The sequence below is a fragment of the Phaseolus vulgaris genome, chromosome 11 (genome assembly GCF_051622355.1).
Source record: "Phaseolus vulgaris cultivar YP4 chromosome 11, ASM5162235v1, whole genome shotgun sequence".
NCBI lineage: Eukaryota > Viridiplantae > Streptophyta > Magnoliopsida > Fabales > Fabaceae > Phaseolus > Phaseolus vulgaris.
The window spans coordinates 38,889-57,850 of record NC_143508.1 but is presented as its reverse complement, the minus strand read 5'-3'; the positions used below and the strand labels follow the sequence as shown (position 1 = coordinate 57,850).

At 33.8% G+C, this 18,962-nt stretch overlaps 3 protein-coding genes across 4 annotated transcripts; all 3 read right to left on the bottom strand.

The window, feature by feature from the left end:
- Positions 1 to 736: 736 nt before the first annotated feature.
- LOC150022933 (uncharacterized) lies at positions 737 to 2,123 on the bottom strand. Its single transcript, XM_090296894.1, has 2 exons — positions 1,909 to 2,123; positions 737 to 1,293 (listed from the first exon to the last, which is right to left on the bottom strand). The coding sequence occupies exons 1-2, from the start codon at positions 1,979 to 1,981 to the stop codon at positions 1,052 to 1,054; spliced, it is 315 nt and encodes a 104-aa protein (XP_090153020.1). The 5' UTR covers positions 1,982 to 2,123; the 3' UTR covers positions 737 to 1,051.
- Positions 2,124 to 4,470: 2,347 nt separating this feature from the next.
- LOC137826793 (cytochrome P450 72A15) lies at positions 4,471 to 7,428 on the bottom strand. Its single transcript, XM_068632932.2, has 5 exons — positions 6,928 to 7,428; positions 6,417 to 6,634; positions 5,793 to 6,040; positions 5,260 to 5,638; positions 4,471 to 5,171 (listed from the first exon to the last, which is right to left on the bottom strand). Exons 1-5 carry the CDS (start codon positions 7,232 to 7,234, stop codon positions 4,746 to 4,748), a joined length of 1,578 nt encoding a protein of 525 aa, XP_068489033.2. The 5' UTR covers positions 7,235 to 7,428; the 3' UTR covers positions 4,471 to 4,745.
- A 2,038-nt stretch (positions 7,429 to 9,466) lies between these two features.
- LOC137826803 (uncharacterized) lies at positions 9,467 to 15,938 on the bottom strand. Of its 2 annotated transcripts, none has more exons than XM_068632941.2 (11): positions 15,715 to 15,938; positions 15,510 to 15,572; positions 14,717 to 14,907; positions 14,496 to 14,605; positions 13,813 to 13,931; positions 13,612 to 13,709; positions 12,010 to 12,097; positions 11,795 to 11,923; positions 11,576 to 11,669; positions 10,759 to 10,910; positions 9,467 to 9,734 (listed from the first exon to the last, which is right to left on the bottom strand). In XM_068632941.2, the coding sequence occupies exons 3-11, from the start codon at positions 14,776 to 14,778 to the stop codon at positions 9,690 to 9,692; spliced, it is 897 nt and encodes a 298-aa protein (XP_068489042.1). In that variant the 5' UTR covers positions 14,779 to 14,907; positions 15,510 to 15,572; positions 15,715 to 15,938; the 3' UTR covers positions 9,467 to 9,689. The 2 variants fall into 2 exon arrangements, with proteins under 2 accessions (XP_068489042.1, XP_068489050.1); XM_068632949.2 differs by having other exon boundaries at positions 15,510 to 15,567; positions 15,715 to 15,848.
- Between the last annotated feature and the right edge of the window lie 3,024 nt (positions 15,939 to 18,962).

Here is an 18,962-nt window from a genome sequence, read left to right as displayed (position 1 = left end):
TTTATTGTAGTGTGACAGGAGATAGTACCTTTGGGTTTGATTGCTCAGATTCAACTAAATTATTGGAGTCTGCATTTTTGTTCATGTAGTTGCATCAAACATTCTTTGGGTATCTGTTTTGGGTACCAAGACCAGGAGGAACCCTATCTAGCAAGGGGATAATGAAACATATTTTTGGGATGTAAACAGTCCTTTTGCTTATATTTTAACAAGATGTCATACTTCTATTGGATTTGTCTAACATCTCACTTTTAGTAGTGCATCTAGTAGGAAACAGAAAGAGTATCACCTAATGTACGCATAATTGTTTATATGACTAAAATATTATTAACGATTCTTAATAGAAAACCAATGTTCTCAACGAAAGATAACTAAAAGATTTAAATGTCACCAAAATTCTTGTAAGGATCATTTATTACCTTTCATATTTTTTTGGACCAAAATGAATATTTACTCACATTTTAATCTATATTACAAGAAACCATGAGTTTAGACCATGGCAAACTGGGTTTATTCTATCCAGACTAGTTTTTTTTATTATTTAATATCTTTGATGGTATGGCATATGGTTGCAAAGAATAGGACTCAAGTCATAACATTTATAATTCATAAAAGAAAATACTGCCACTTTTACATGGGTTGAGCCTAGCACCTCACTTTTGGGAAGTCTCCGTACCGGACGTGCAAAAAAATGCAACATAGAGCCAGTGTGTGTGTTATTATGGCAGGAAAAAAGTTCAAACAGAATACTCACATCAGATAGTTTTTTTATTAATTGACATCACCTTATTAAGTAGAACCAATATATGATTTACAAATAAGTATACAAGAATAAAATATAAACTTGCTTCATCTTGCTCATATCAAGTGAGAAGACGAGAATTGAACCCTAAATCTCCCCGGCTAAACCAGGAGACGACCAAACTGGTGACAAGCAAATGCCTGATTTCAACTTTTCAAAATAACCATGCCAGATTTGAATGGTAAAAGATCACACAGCCTTCTTGACATGAAAATGAAGTTTTCTATATAGAAGGAATGGGATAAAATGTCAATCCCGCATACCAAGTTCTACCTCAAGTTCATCATCATCTTCAAACAGCTTCAGAAGACGAGCATGCTGCTCTTCTCTCTTCTTCCTTTGCCATAATTTGAAAAGAAAAACACAGAATGCTATGACTGTCGCCATACCAAGGAATATAATAATTATCTTGAGCCCCACAGAGCTTCTTGAAGCATGATGATTCACATCTTCATTCTCAATTTTAGCATCTGAAGGGTTGTTGTCTAGGCCTTCAAGGACACAAAATTTTCATAAGCCACAGATATAAGAGGCGGGGGGTGGGGGTTGGGATCCACTCCTGCTTTCTTGTAAGAAATTAAAATAAATTAATGGATAAAAATATTTGTTATTCACAGGTGTATCATACATAACTTTACAAAGTAGTAACACAGGCCAAAGGCTTAGTGCTCAAGACTGAATCGTTAGGTTTAATTAACTTGTAAAAGTGGGGGAATTTTAAAAGCTGTTAATATTTGATTCTCCTGTCCTCTACCATACGCAGCCAGCTATCCAAAATGAACGGAAAGGATTTCTTATCAGCGTATTTAAGACGCAAAATCAAAATGCCAGAAATAATTTCTTCGTAAGCCTAATAACTATCTGAACTTTACCTCGGTAGCATTACTAGCAGTAATAAGTAAAGGATGCAAGTCGAACAACGTGGCGGTTAAGCGAGCATAATTAGATCAAATATGCAAATTATTAGAATCTCCACACAGACCACTTGTTCTGTTTGGTTTTATTGAACGGAAAACCCTAAAAATCAGATATTGTTCTATACCCTAAATCAGCATTCATGAAATTCTCTTCCAAGACACAAATTCAAGGAAAAGAGTAAGAGATACCCGAAAGGAGTTGCAGATGCAGAGTGATCAAGACCAGGAGAAATGGGTATCGCAGAGATCTTCGGAGTAGCATCGTGACTCACTTCTGTTCTCTTCTCTCTGCGCTTCTCTCTCTCAACAAATCTAGTTGAGGTGTAACTTCAACTATTTCAATTTTTACAACTGCGATCTAACATCGGACCGTCAGCTAACGTTAATTTCCTTTCCACCTTCTCTTTACCACCTTTACCTAATTTTCTAACCCTATGAATTTTGTAATTTCTCTTTACATATTCTGCCATTAGCAATGCTATATAGGTTTTCTATGTTATGTTTTATATTGTTATAAATGTGTGCTAAAAACTTATTATTATTTATAATGAATATAAAAGCTATTTTTGTATTTATTTCATTTACAAATAAATTATAATTATTTGTATAATAATTTTATTATGTGGAGATTTTATAATTATACAAGTAATTCACATTAGATTTCTTTTTGAATTTGTGGTATCTGATACAAAACTAATTATTAATTTATTTAGGTATTTAAACCTATTTAAAATATTAACATATTTCAATAAATGTTTTTGCAATAATAATCATATAGGAATAATAATTAATTGAAAAACTTCTTGGCTTCTTGATACATCACATCCTTTTTATTCCAACTACAAGTAGACTAAAATATGTCACTAGGACAAATCACACGCTAAGTACTACAAATCATGATTAAGAAATAGTTGAGTCGACTTAATTATCCTACAAAACTTTGAATATTAAAACAAAAACATTGAGAAACTTAAAAAGGAAATACTTTTGTTAAAACAAAGCCTTGGTAAAAGACTTATGGAAGAAGAAGATAGTAAGACTATAAATAGTCTAATATAAGAGAATCTTGCCTGAAGGAAAGTCATATCTCAATTTAATATAGGTGGAAAATCCTTTGATCTTCTTGTAAAGAATTTCAGGAAATCTCATGAAAAAATCGAGGATAGGATACGAAGGAAATGTCTCAAATGAAACTAAAAGCAACAAATTTGATGAATTTTCAACCTATCTATAAGTGCATCGTCTAGTTGCATTCTTAAAAAGGAACCACTAAAGAAGACTAATCATAAAGGACTCAAGTAGACACAGGTACCCCAAAAAATAAAAGAATTTCTCTAACAAATGTTCTCAATGCAAACAAGAAGATCACAGTTAGGTACTTGGACAATGAAAACATAGCGTCACATGACAGGAGAAAGGTCTATGTTCCAAGATCTCTATATGAAGAAATGAGGAAAGGTCATATTTAATACTTGTTGCATGGAGAGGAGTATAATACTCGTAATTAGAGAGGTGGAGAATACTTATGTACTTGGATAGGTGGAGAATACTTAAGTTGATAAAGACTCTTGAGTAAGTTGCTTAAGGGGATTGGACATAGCCTAGGCTGTGGGTAAACCGATATAAATTATGTGCGTATTTTTCTCTATATCCTTTATATTGTATTTTTCTCTATATCCTTTATATTTTAGATAATATTTTTGCAGGTATCAAATTTTAGTTTGTGCTCCATTCAATTCTCCTTTAATAGTCCGTTATACCTTCATCGTCTTCTTTGTGTGGACTACGCAACACATGGACTTGAAGTCTTACTTTCAAGATTGGATGCTCTTTTGAGACAACTTTAAATAAAACATTAGAGATACTAACTTTAACAATTACGAGGATTTAACGTCGTTCTAACCGATGTTAATCACGTCTTCTATATTGAAGTCCACTCTACATCATTAACTTCCATTCATTTAGTGGATTATGTGTTGGACGCTAATTACGGGTTAGCGTTCACTTTCTTTTCTTTCCATTTTAACTTTGCCCCATTCTAAACACCATGTTTTCAATCAAAAGACACAAAGATTAGTTAAGATGGAAAAAAGATATACTTTTACATTTAACATGTTGTTCACTTCCCTCACTTCATTGGTAATTAAACGAAATTATTTAAAAACCTAAATGCCTAAAAATTTTTATTTAGAAATTTACCCATCGCTTTCTATCTCTTCAAAGATGAAAATAAATATTCACTCTTCGATTTACTGTGATAATAAACAACTATTTATAATAAAATTATCATAATCAACAGGAAGTCTACTTACATACTCAACGACATTCAATTTTAAGAAGCCAAATGCTACAAATTTTATTAAGGAACTTATCCATCACTTCCTATATCTTAAAAGACAAAAATAATATTTACTCCCCGAATTACTGTGATAAAATACAACTTATATTAAAATTATCATAATCTTAATGTTTCGATCACTAGACTGGAGTATTGCACTTGATATATTTATTCACTTTGAAACCTTTTGTGACTTTTTCTTTAGAAAAAATGTTTTGATGAGTTGAGAAAAAGATACATACTTGATCTCAATATCATGTGATTGACTTCGAGATTGTGATTCCAGCAATACTCGAGTAATCCATGGAATGTAGTAAATCAAACAAAACAATGCGTTGATAATAATTTGCATTACCAGACTTCTGAATCACGTATTGTGCAATACTAACTATCATGGATCTAACAATCCTGACTTGATCTTGAAATAGATATCATTTAAAGGTTAATATTTCTCATCTTTCGAAAAAACTACTAGGAATGGGAAATTAACATTACAGGCTCCTTAAGAATGCAAGCAAGCTTCAAAGAAGCCTAATTTATTTGATTTTTTTTTACTAACAACAGAAAGGTCTGTTTGGATTCAAAGTAAAAATGCATCGATAGTTTCTCTACTGAAAAACACATATTTTCCATAGAAAAGCTCTCAAAAACACTTGTACTTGTATCAAAAGAGGCCGTAAACTGCATTCTACAGTTTGTGTAAAATGATGTGAGCCCCACGCTCAGGCTGCAGAGTAATAATAAAGGACGGGGCATGAGCATAAGACGGAGAAAACTCGAGGGAGAAACGTTGCAGGATCATTGACACAGCTACTTTTGCCTCTAACAAACCAAAGTTTTGTCCTATGCATATTCGAGGACCCCATCCAAATGGCAGGTATGAAAGCTTGCCTTTTGTTGCCTTCGAGACACCTTCCGAGAATCTTTCTGGATTGAATTCCCCGGCATCATCGCCCCAAAACTCCCTTTCCTGGTGTAAAATTGACACAGGTACTACAAGCTCAACTCCTGCGGGAATTATAAGGTCTCCAAGTTTTGTATCTTTACGAAGATACCGAGCGAACATAACTACTGGTGGATATAATCTGAGACTCTCCTGTAGAATCATTGACACCTGTTCGATAAAGAGTGAACAGAAATGTTATCCCTCTTCAAATGAATGAAGTCAAGACATTATCTTACGTTAATTATATCAAACTTACAATTTTAAGCTGCCCAAGCCTCTCATAATCTGGCTTTTGATTACCGAACACCTGGAAAACCTCCTCCCTCGCCTTTGCTTGCCAATCAGGATGCTTGCTTAATAATAACAAAGTCCAGACCAGTAGCTCTGCATTCGCTTCCTGCCCTGCCAAGTAAAATAGCTTCACTTCTTCCACTACTTCCCTTAAACTCATTCCTCCACCACTACTTTTTTCAGATTCCCTGTAATTTGATTCCAACAGTATGCCTAACAAGTCATTGTTCGCAGGCTCCCCTGCTTCGATTGCTTTTAATCTTCTGTTTATGATACCCATAAGTGATGTTCTTATTTCGTTGTCAATTGCTTTCATCCTCCTGTTGGTACGCGTTGGCAGAAACCTACCACATATGAACGATTAAAAGTGTCATTCATCATAATACCACCACCAAATCTCTACACGCCCAATTGAAGCCACCAATTGCTTTCTCCTGGAACGGATTTGCTTTGTATAACCAAAACATAAATGAATTTTAGTTCCAAATGTAGTATTACCTGTAACCTGGAATGAAAGCAAACTTAAAGAGCGTCATTGTGAGTTGAAGCATTTCCCTTTGAAGTTCGAATACCCTTTTTCCTTCTTCGAAGCTACTTCCAAAGCCTGCACGAGCAAGGACGTCGCTTGACACGTTTTGGACAAAAGGCCACACGTCTAACTCACACGACCCATTGGACGAAGATAACGCACTCTCCCATTGACTGATCAAATCGTCGCAACTCTGGCAAAATATCGGTACTAAGACCTGTGGCAATTTTTCATGAATCATAAAAACAGACCATGTCATAGTGTGTTAACGTCACTCGTAAAGAAACATAAGGGTTTATCATGCATAAAAAACGACCAAACAACACTAGAGATGTGAATGGCTTCTCTTGTGGAAAAGAGGTAATGTCATACTAGTACCATTCTTTAGAAATACTTTCAACGTTTAACACGCTCCACGATATTTTTAAATGTCATAGTGGAAATTTCACACGAGAGGTTTCATTAATTCCCTATGGAAGTAATGTAGCCAATTCCTTTTGTTTATTTGACCTGTTTGCATGCTAATGCAAGTCATTTTACGAGATAACCTGCAGATCATACAAGTGCACAGATATAAACGACAAACTACTAACCTTCAATTTCTCTACATTAAATGCTGGACTCACGATCTTTCTGTGTTTAGCCCACTTGTCACCGTCATAATTTGCAAATCCTGATGCTAGGAGCTTGAAAAGTGGACTCATGTCGGGCTTTTGAAAGTCATAGACCTTTGTAGCCATTTCTTTGAATTTGTCCGGATCCAAGATGAATACCCTTGGTCTTGGTCCAAGCCACATAAATGAATTCTTACCTGTATTGAATAATATTTGTTAGCAATTTTTATTAGGTGCTGTTCATTCCGTTTTGTTATACAAAGCGAATTTCAATTTGACAACTGAGTGGATAAAGGTTTGGCATTAAAAGGTTGACGAAGTCACAGGGAAGTATAAAAGGGAGCATGACCAAGTGGCTGACGTTGTAGTTAAGTAATGAGGTTCCAGTCTAATGACTGAGTACGGAGATACAACAAAAATTTCATCCAGGTGATAGGTTACAAAAAGAAAAGAGTAGTATGAGAATTCATGTGGTATGTGAGTGACTCACCGTATTTAGCGATGGTGTGGACAACGTAAGGCAATACACGAGGTGCAATGTCATTAGAGTGAGGATCCATGGGTTTGGATTTGGCTTCCTTAATCATTTTAATCATATCTCTGATGTCTCCAACCAAGGGACGGTAGGAATTTCCTTGGATACCCTGCTCCTTTAGACGCCTCTCTATCCTCTTAGGTCTCAGCCATATCCAGTTGAGTGCATTCCAAAACCACCATATCAGCACCGTAGCAATCAAAGTAACGATACCACATGTAAATGGGGTCAAATTCAGAGATGATATTCCTAACACTCTCATGGTGAACACCAGCTCTGTGCGACTAAGTGTTTCTGTGCCAAGGTCAGAGATAGACAAGAATGTAATGGCTGAGATGCAGCTAGCTGGCTATCTCACACTCATCAATCCCGCTTCCAGTATAACAATATAATGGAAAACATAGAAGGCGTCCCACGAGGACCACGCATGTTACAATATAATAATGAAAAAAAAGACCGGTGAACACAACTTATAACATTAATATACTTTTCATATGAAAACGAGGACACCCTTCCTTATTAAAAAACACAAAAGTATGGTAGCATGACATCCTCGCTTAGAGCGTGCCATAAATAGCTAATTACAATCTGGGTTTTGCTTCTGCAACCCGATAATTCCTAACTGCACTTCCATAACTTTTAAAATACTCATTGTGTGTGTAAAGTTTTTTTTTTTTTCTAATTCAATACTCTTCTGTTGCTTAAATTGAAATTTGTCACTTTTTTTCCAAATTTTGTTGAGATTATTACATAGAATTTGAACAAAAATTTCTCCTAAAAAAATTTATGAGAAATTTTTTTCACTCAAAGGCTTTCGTATTGTCTGTGATTTGTGAAATTTTGTCTTAATTTTCACGAATTTATTCTAAATTCATAGTATGTTGAAATTTTTTTAAATATATAGTATTTTCATATGTTGATCGTATCAAGTTAAGGATACACGTTCAGAAACAAAACATAAAAAATAAATATAAGGAAAGCATGAATGTTTTGTTTTTGAAGGTTTTCTAGTCGGTCTCAGAGTTATTAAGCCTTGTTGCTTGGGTGTAGAATTTAGGATGTAAGGTTTAGGGTGAGAGGTGTAAGATTTAAGGTGGGGGTGTAAGGTTTAGGGTGAGAGGTGTAAGTTTTAAGGTGGGGTGTAAGGTTTAAAGTATAGGATATAGGATTTGGGGTGTAGGTTGGAAGGTTTGGGGTGTAGGTACAGTAAAACAACAAAACGCAAAGAAAACTCTTGAAACAATATTATTAAATATGTTTTAATATGAAAAAAAAATTAAAGTGGATCCTATTTATAAGTATTAAAACATATTTTAAACCGAGTGTTGTTTTGCATGGAGGGTTCGAGTATATCGGTTAAATAATCGATATGATCTTAAATTAGATATAAATTCGATGTGAGGTAATAGAGAAAATGATAAATAATCGATATGATCTTAAATTAGATATAAATTCGATGTGAGGTAATAGAGAAAATGATTGTTACATTTTAATTCGGTATATTTCTGATAGAAAAATGAGTTTTTTCATCATTTGTTTATCTTTTAAAATTTTGTCAATATATCATAGATTCTTTATCTATTAGTTATATGAAGATAGAGAAAAACTAATGAAATATTGATTGATAATTCTTTATAAACTCATAAATTGATGTATAAAGATACAATATGTGATTGTTATTATTTAAATCTATTATAAAATTATTCTGAAAATAAAATATATGATTATTATTATTTAAATTTGTTGTCATATTTTCCTGAATAAAAAATAAATAAATGAGAGGACATTAGAAAAAAAAAAAAACTCTATAAATATAGCACATATGTAAAGACGTTCAGAGATTGCAGTGATAAAGGGATTATGTCATAGTTACAAAAAAGATTATGTAGGAGTCCACCTCTAAACACCATACCTTCACAATATATATAAAATATTTGAATATTTTTGGGTTATGGATCTGAAACCGATCCTTGGTCATTTAGGTAGGAGACCGATGTAAATGAATAATGTAAAGAAAATAGCATAGGACGGAAATTTGAATTAATTAACATTAATCAGACAGTAAAGAGAGAATCATAATGGCAGACACAAGATTAAGACTGACTCCATATATACTAAGTAAAAACTCACAGATAAACAGATCTAAGATACTAAGTAATACCATACTATCGTGAACTTCTTAAAAACATTTAATGGTGAATTCCAGCACACATCACATTACATATCACACATTATCTCACAAAAAGATTTTAACTGTACAAATTATACATAAGATTTTTTCTTAACCAATCTCCTTTATTTGATGAAAATAATTTCTCGACCCCCAAGTTCCACAACCTATTTTTGTAATGTAAGGTGTAAGCAAAGCATCTGCAAGTGAAAATCAGTTTCAGGAAAAAAAAATGATACAATGTGCTTAACTTTCTTAAAACTTACAAATGTCTCGAAAACCTTGCTGATCATCGTGACACAAGAAATTATCAGAGTCACTCGATTAAATGCAGGAATGAGATGCTCCGTTTCTATAAAACCACACTAGACTACACTTTATGGCATTTGCCAGAACTCGTTCAAAACAAACATTAAATAAATTGAAAAGGGAAATGGAAATTGTATATAATTTTTATATGGATAGGAAAAAAATTAAAAGACTCAACAATCAAAATTGCGTTTTTGCTATAGTAGTTTTCTTCTGTCCATAAAAACAGTAAATACAACTATTGTACCACCCTCTGTCTTTCATCAGCATCCTCTTGCTCAACCTGAGACCAAAGAAAATCAAGGTTACAATATCAGATTTTGAACCAAAAACTAATTTAAGTATTTCATTCATCTGTAAACTTTTTCGAGATCACACATGGACAAGCAATATGTCACATTCCAAGCCAATTCTGTAGAGTTCATTTCTAAGATGGTAGTAAAGTCTATCCTAGGAAAATTTGTTAGACCTATACTCTTACCCATTATCGGACCACTTAAAAGTATTTGTACATCCTAGACGAGAGGTGTTAGAGATCTCATTAACTACAGATATATTTAAATTATAATATGTAAGTAGATGCAATTCAATTTTCTAAGCCAGTTCTATGAAATTGTTAAGTTATGCTTAGAGTTCACCTTCTAATAAAACTCAATCAACGTCAATAGTGAAGAAATTCTCTCTAAAATATGGAATGCACTGAATTCAACACTGTTTGGCACTCATACAGTTCGCTTTAGCAGTTTCTTGCAACTAAACGTTACTTCTAAACTTCAAAGATGGAATGGAACTAATGAGCCGTGCTTTTTAAACTTAAATGCATGTTAATCATAAAAAACACAACATGTGTCAAAATCATCGTCATAACTTTTAGAATGGCTTTGGCAAACCAAAACCAACAAAAACTAGGTAATATCAAGCAAGAAGGGAAAATATCGACAAAAGACTTGATTGACATTATTGTCTGTAATCCTCATCACATAGATTAGACATGCCCGTATAACATTATTGAAGAAAAAATTGGATTAGCTTTGTTCATAACTAATTTCCAAAAATAGAGGCATTGGCTCTATTTTCAGCCTCGGAAGAACAAAAAGGTTTCCACTTTCTAACAGTCTATCTTGAAAGTCCAGAGTAATGAAATTGCAGTCGGTGGCATCATTTGTTTGAAAACAACATTGAAATTATTGTATGCAAAAGTTCCTCTAGGGTAAGATGTTCACAGACAGCAATTCATAGAATTACTATATCAAATAGCATTTAAAGTGCTGATATTCTTTTCATAGAAGGAAACATTGTATAATTACCTCAACAAGGACCCTTGTCTTCTTTGATTTAGAATCTAGGCCGTTCTTCTCAAGTTTCTTGGAAGCTAAAATCATTTTCCTTTTTGCTCTACTCTGATCAACTGCTTCATCATCTTCCTCTTCATCATCCTCTTCATCATCAGTGCTTCTGGCTGCATAGGTAAGTACACTATCATGCTTTTGCTTTTCTAATGTTTCAGTTTGGAACTTTTTCTAAACTCATGAACTCACAGATTCCTTCTCAATAAGAAAGGCTCTCATCTAACAAGTAGTGAAATAATCAACACATAACACAAACATCACACGCAACTGAGCATTTCAAGTTCTAGCCAAGCAGAAACCAGCATTGTATGTGACAGCTAATTATTGTTTCTTCTAGGGCGGGACTTAAGTTTGTAAAGATGTGATTGTAGATCAGTAAACATTGTATTAAAAAAATTCCTTTTATCATCATAATTACCATAAGTTTGTGATTAAAAATGAAAAAGAATTCCAAGATCTTATTCCTGCCTCAAAAGACAAAATGAAAACAAAAAAGTTATTAAAAAAAAATTATGAAGCCAACAAAATTCTAATCTGAAATTTTCAGTACTTCGAGTTGAAATTAAACTAAAGATTATACTATCCTATCATACCATGCATGTCAGAATCCTTGAATTTGGGTTTCAATCAGGCAAAAGCAAATTCCTTGTGTAGTAAGCAAATTTTTAAAACAAAAATGGGAACATAATTCACTATTTGAACATGTCAAAAATAGTCAATGCATGTTCCAAAGCTTCTAAACTAAATTTGACCATTTTCTTCATCACATAATTACCCGGTGACTTATGAGTTGCAAAACCACCAAAATCCTCAATATCTTCTTCCTGTTCAAGTTCATCATATCCTTCTACATATTCTACCTCTGGTTCCTGTCCATTCCAAAAACAAAAAATAAACAAATTCATAGATTATATACATTAGAAAGGGTTCAATTTGAAATAGTTTTTTACTGAAACATGATAGGTAGCAGAAAAAAAATGGGTTGGTAGATAACCTCTTCATCAGCTGGTTGAAGATTCTCCATATCAAGAACTTTATTGTACTCTTCAAGCGGATAATTGTATATATCACTTTGTTGATAAACTCCTTTTTGAAGGCGTTCTAATAGCTCTTTTTCAATAGACTACATAATATTGAAAAGCAACAATGAGTAAAGTGAAAACAACATACAATTCAATGTGTATGGGTAACAGTAGGATTAACTATAACCTTTTCTAACAGAGCTGCTTTTTCAGCCTTCTCTTCTCTTCGAGACTCTCTCTTTTTCTCTTTCCTTGGAGTTGTCATTATTTTCTCCCTGTAAAACAGCAACCACGATAAATAATATGATAAATTGCTATGAACATTTAATAGAGACATCAGCTTAAATATAGAACTATAGTTAAAAGATAAGAAAATTTGTCGCATGAATATAACACAATGTATGATCGCACCTTAAACATAAAATCGTATTCAAAATAATGCATACATACATGTGCATAAATAACAGACAAGAAGAATATGTTAGGACACAAAATAAGGGAAGGACTTGGAAGGTATATTATAGGAAAAATGTTAAGAATAAAGGGTAAGGTAACAGTGCAGGGTTGGTCTTTAAATAAAGACCAACCGGTTTAGTAAAGGGGTTACGTTTTTTTTAATACAGTTTTGTAGACAGGGAAAGTCTTGTGTAAAAGGAATAATCGTTTTCTTTGTGGATGTTCCGAGTGTAAAGTTCAGTAGAAATAATACAGAGGTTATTCAGTAGTTTTTCTGTGTTGTTGGCTTATCTTTGGGTGCGTTTTCTTGGTTCGTAACAGAATACATATGAAGTCACAGCATTCAAATGAACTCCAATTTAAATTCTGGAAAAAGGAATTTATCCTCAAATAAAATGGGATTACAACTAACTAACTAATTTTGCTGTTGAAAATTTAGCGCTCAAAAGATGAGAGATAAAAATAGAATAATTTATTACTAAATACTCAAAATGGTTCAATACAAAAAACAAATCCCATGGGACCTATATTTCTAAATACATAAATTGACTAAATAAACATGGTTTGGTTGGTGCATTACAATATACAAGTAAATGATTTCTTATAAGTGTTTCATAATTAAACAAATATGAGGAACTAAACAGAGAGAAGAGGGAAAAACCTGAAAAACAGAAATCAATAGCAATTAAGAGTATAGGGCGACAGTTTCTTTCTAGTGTGATTTGCCTCTCATTAAGCAGATAAGCTCCCCTCTTTTATAAACTTATCATCTAAGAATTAATTTTCCACAGAATTCATTTTGAAGAAGTTTGGAATGCAATTACATGTCAAACTACCAAAATCATAAAAAACATTTTAAAATATTGGGTGAAATTAAAATTAAGAAGGTTATAAAATTAGATCTACAGGTGGAAGATCCATTTTTTTCCCTAAGCTGAAACAATGTGTTATTTTCCCTAAAATGGATTTTCAGCAGCAGAGTTAAGCATGATGACAGCAATAGCCAAACATTTGCTTTCCTAGTCTGGTTTCCTTTATTTCAAGAAACAAACCAAATTTAGCCCAAAATCTATACAATCAGCAACACATTTAGTGAAAATCACATGTAATACGGAAGGGTATTGAGGTTTTACTCCATGTGATAAAATTCTTCTATGACAATTTTATTCCTTCACGGAATTAACTTTCCTTCACACATGCAAAAATGCATTTATCAGACTAGTTATTCAAGTGATACGAAAATTAGAGCATCTGGAGCACAATCTACTTATATAAAAAATATGTACGGGTAAACATGATAAAACAAACTAAATATGAGAATATGATTTCAAACCTCGTCTTCAAAGCAAGTTTTCTCATACGTATCCGCATTTGGGTCATTTTAGTCAATCGTTGCTTTATCTTGTGTATAAGAAGCTTGGGCCAATACATCTGCCAATTCAGAAAGGTCAAACACACATTCATTCTTGACAACCACTAACCAGTAAAATGTTGAATACTTAAATATCCGAAAGACTACATATATCATCAGTACCAGATGTTTGTCTATGACTTCAAGTGCCTTCTCATAATTCCTCGGCAGCTTTACTCTTTCCCACAAATCTTTCGGCATGTGAGCTCGTTCTATAGTTTTCATGTAAAGATAAAACACTCCTGCAACACCCAAAGCAAAATTATGATTCTTAGCATATTTTGTCTTTTCATGAATTCCCCATTTATGGACTTGTCATTGATGAAGATAGCCATTTAGGGGTGTTCGGAGGAGCATATATGAGCTTAGTTAAATTTATCTTTGGTAGTTATGCAGAAAATTGAAGCTATCTGGTTAAAATTATGAAAGTGGCTGGCACAAACTCTTTTTAACAAATTTCAATACGCTTTACGGTGAAGCTTTCTATAATCTATAGAAATGTTTGGATAAACTTCTCAACAAGTGCTTGCCAGAGAAGAAAATGAGAAAAAAAATCAACATTCAACACACTACAACTTTCATAAAAACTCTCCTATCTAACTTCACCATAAACCGAAGTACATAAGTCGATTTTACCTTCTGTAAATTCCAGAAATTTATCCAAACAGGACTATAAGACATTATAGTACCAACAAAATGATAACTTAAGCGACTTAAAGCACTACTACATAGTACATTGCATCAATTTCTAGCGAAAACAAAACCTAGCCTAAAGAGACAAAAAAAATGTTTGTAAATAAAAGTACCATTGTCATCTCGAATAGTGGCATAGCGACTATTAGCCAAAGGGCACGAACTTCTGTTACAAACCCCAGTAACGTTGTAAGGGTTTCTACAAAAATTCCCCGTCGTAATTCTACAAGAAAAAAAAAGTGAACAATTAGTTTGAGCTCGTAACAGCAACATTAATAAAACAAAATCATATATCTGAAAGAAAATCTTGAAAAAAAGTTAGGGAACTGTTTACTTGGCCAAGAAACTGCAATGGTTGTGCCTGATAACTTGCCATATGACCTCGTCGTGCTGCATCGTTACCCTGAAGTTTTAGGGTTCAGCTCCAGTGGTGTAGTTTCACGGTATGACGGATGTCGTTTTGTTGCGGAGTGAGAGAACTGGCGGCGTCGCTGTGAACTAGAGTGGAAGGCACCACTGCGATACCTAGCATTTTCAATCACAAAATGTTATGAAAACCTAGGTTAAGTGTCCAATTCTATTTCTATAATAAATAAATTAATTGTGGGGGCAATCACCAATTCAAATAGAGTGGAATGTTAAACTAATTAAAAGATATTGCTATTTGGACACGGCAGCAAGCTAGGTGCAGATACTCTCAAAGTCCCTAACTAACACGAACCTGAATGTGTTGTTTAGGGAACATCAGTAGGAGGACAGTGGATTTAAAATGGAAGAAAAGAATTCAGGAAACGGTGTAACACACACAAAGATAGCGCACAGTAATAACACCACATGCTTACTTGACCAACTTTAGAACAACCAAAACTGCTTGGGTTTATTCCTTGACCACTGGGTCCAGTGAGCATCAATCAAAAAATTAAAAGCAACAATAAGCATCAACACACACAATAAGAAAAACAATAAGCCTCATCCAAACAAAATAGGACCTTAGCAGCTCAACAACTATTTAAATTTACCGAAACAAGAACAAGAACATGAGTAATAAAATCAGCAGCAGCTCAGCAAACTTTGTGAGACCGACACCGTCGTAAACATAGGAGAGAATATAATTATTTCATTCAAACCTGGTACAGTAAAAATATAAATGTTGCTTTCTCCGTATCTCAGCTATTTGTACTGTGCCTGCACTAATCAAACACAAGATAAAAGGAAAGGAGATTATTAGACGTGAAAATTAGAGAGAAAAGGAAAAGGAGAGCGAAAATTGCCCCCTTAAACAATGTGAAACCAAGAATCAGAATCAACGAAAATCAGAATCTAGTAACATACACGGTGCTTTGGGAGAAAAGTACTCAATCGACGAGAATCAGCGATCAGTTTTAGTGGAGTTAGCGTCCTTCAGAGTGAAGACGAAACTGGGCGGCGCAGCTCTAAAACGGTGCAGCTTTTACACCATTTCAAAATGGGCCTGATACATTAAGATGGCAATTTCTACCCGCACCCAAAAAATTCAACTTACACCTCCTTCTCATTAAACTTTGCATCACGCTTACACAAAATTTGTTCTATATTTCAAGCATATTTATTTATATTTTTAAGAGAACTTTATTATTAAATTTAGAAAAAAAAATTGTAATTGCAATTTTTTATTTTTAATTTGCGATTTTAGATTCTATTTTTTTCTCGATTTTAGATAATTTGTAATTTTTGATTAAATCTTTAAAATTCAGTTGAATAAAAATAAATAAATATACTGTATATAAACTTCAAGATATAATAAAAATTATAAAACATAAAAACGTAGAAAAAAAAATAGATATTCAATTATTAGAGTATAGTAAATTGGATTTGGTGGGGGCTGCGGTGACGATTGTTGTTTCATCCACAGTGGCGCCAACTTTTGGTTTATTAAAGAAAAACGAATACTAGTGACTTATAGAAACATTCTTAATTAATAATTTGCGTGTTTTTTTTAATTATCAATTATTTTTTTTTATAGAGGAAAATAATTGGGTGTTTTTTCTACTTATCATTTGTTTTTTTTTTATAGAGTTATAGAGGTGAATAACCTTTATTTATTTTGTCTTTGTGTGTTATAATTTTAATATTTAATTATTGATTCTTTCCCTCTTTAGTTAAACAAAAAATGAGTGTACTACTTGTATATACTAAGACAATTTGTTTTGATTTTAATAACAAGAAAGAATAAATATTTATTCTCATATCCTTTGTCTTCAGTTTACTTTTTTGTTCATATTTGTTCTTTTTTGTTCATCTTTGTTCTATTTTGTAATATGGTATCAAAGATCTGATCATCACAATAAATTCACCAACGATAAATCACCCACAATAAACTCACAAACAATAAACTCACCCACAATAAACTCACCCACGATAAAGTCACCTATGATAAAATCACTCACGATAAAATCACCCACAGTAAAATCACTCACGATAAACTCACTCACGATAAACTCACCCATGATAAAATCAACCACAATAAAATCACTCACGATAAACTCACCCACGATAAAGTCACCCACAGGAAAATAATCAACGATTACTCATCCACGATAAAATCACCCACGATAAAGTCACCCACGATAAAATCACTCACGATAAACACACCCACGATAAACACATCAACGATAAATTCACCTACGATAAACTCACCCACGACAAACTTACCTACCATAAAATCACCCACGATAAAGTCACCAACGATAAACTCACCCACGCTAAAATCACCCACGATAAACTCACCCTTCATAAAATCACCCACGATAAAATAACCCACGATAAACTCACCCTTGATAAAAACACCCACGATAAACACACCAACGATGAACTCACCTACCATAAAATCACCCACGATAAATCAACCACAATAAATTTACCCACGATAAACTCATCCACGATAAACTCACCAACGTTAAACTCACCCACGATAAAATCACCCACCATAAACTCAACTGCGATAAACTCACCCACCATAAAATCACCCACCATAAACTTCAAACACGATAAACTCACCCAAAATAAACTCACGAACGATAAAATCACCCACAATAAACTCACCAACAATAACCTCACTAACAATAAACTCACCAACGATAAAGTCACCCACGATAAAGACACCTACGATAAACTAACCCACGATAAACAAACCCATGAAAAAAATACCCACGAGAAACTCACCCACGATAAAATCACCAACGATAAAGTCACCCACAAGAAAATCATCCACGATAACTCATCCACGATAAACTCACCCACAATAAACTCACCCACAATAAACTCACCTACGATAAAATCACACATCATAAACTCACCCATGATAAATTCACCAATGATAAATCACCCACGATAAACTCACCCACGATAAACTCAACCACAATAAACTCACCCACCATAACATCACCCACGATAAACTCACCCATGATAAACTCACCCATGATAAACTCACCTACAATTAACTGACCCATGATAAACTTACCCACGATAAACTTACCCACAATAAACTCACCCAAGATAAACTCACCCACATAAAAATCAACCACAATAAATCAACCATGAAAAACTCATTCACGATAAAATCAGGCACGATAAACTCGCCCACAATAAACTCACCCACGATAAACTCACCAACAATAAACTGACCCACGATAAACTGACCCACGATAAACTCATCCACCATAAACTCACCCACGATAAACATACCCACCATAAACTCACCCACGATAAACTCACCTAGGATAAACTCACCCACGATAAAAGCACCCACGATAAAATCACCCAAGATAAAATCACCCACGATAAAATCACAAACGATAAAACAACCCACGATAAATTCACCCACGATAAACTCACCTACAATAAAATGAGCCACGATAAACTTACCCACGATAAACTCAGCCACGATAAACTCACACACGATAAAAGCACCCATGATAAAATCACCCAAGATAAAATCACCCACGATAAAATCACAAACGATAAAATCACCCACGATAAATTCACCCACAATAAACTCACCCACGATAAACTCACCCACGACTAAATTACCAACCATAAACTCACCCACGATAAAATCAGGCACGATAAACTCACCCACGATAAACTCACCCACATAAAAATCAGCCACAATAAATCAACCATGATAAACTCACCCACGATAAACTCACCAACGATAAACTCACTCACGATAAACTCACCCACCATAAACTCATCCACCATAAAGTAACCCAAGATAAAATCACCCACGATAAAGTCACCTAGGATAAAATCACCCAAGATAAAATCACCCACGATAAAGTCACCTAGGATAAAATCACCCACGATAAAATTACCCACGATAAATTCACCCACAATAAACTCACCAACGATAAACTCACCTACAATAAACTGATCCATGATAAACTCACCTACAATAAAATCACCCATGATAAACTCACCCACGACTAAATTACCAACCATAAACTCACCCACGATAAAATCAGGCACGATAAACTCACCCACAATAAATTCACCCACGATAAACTCACCCACATAAAAATCAACCACATTAAAACAGCCAC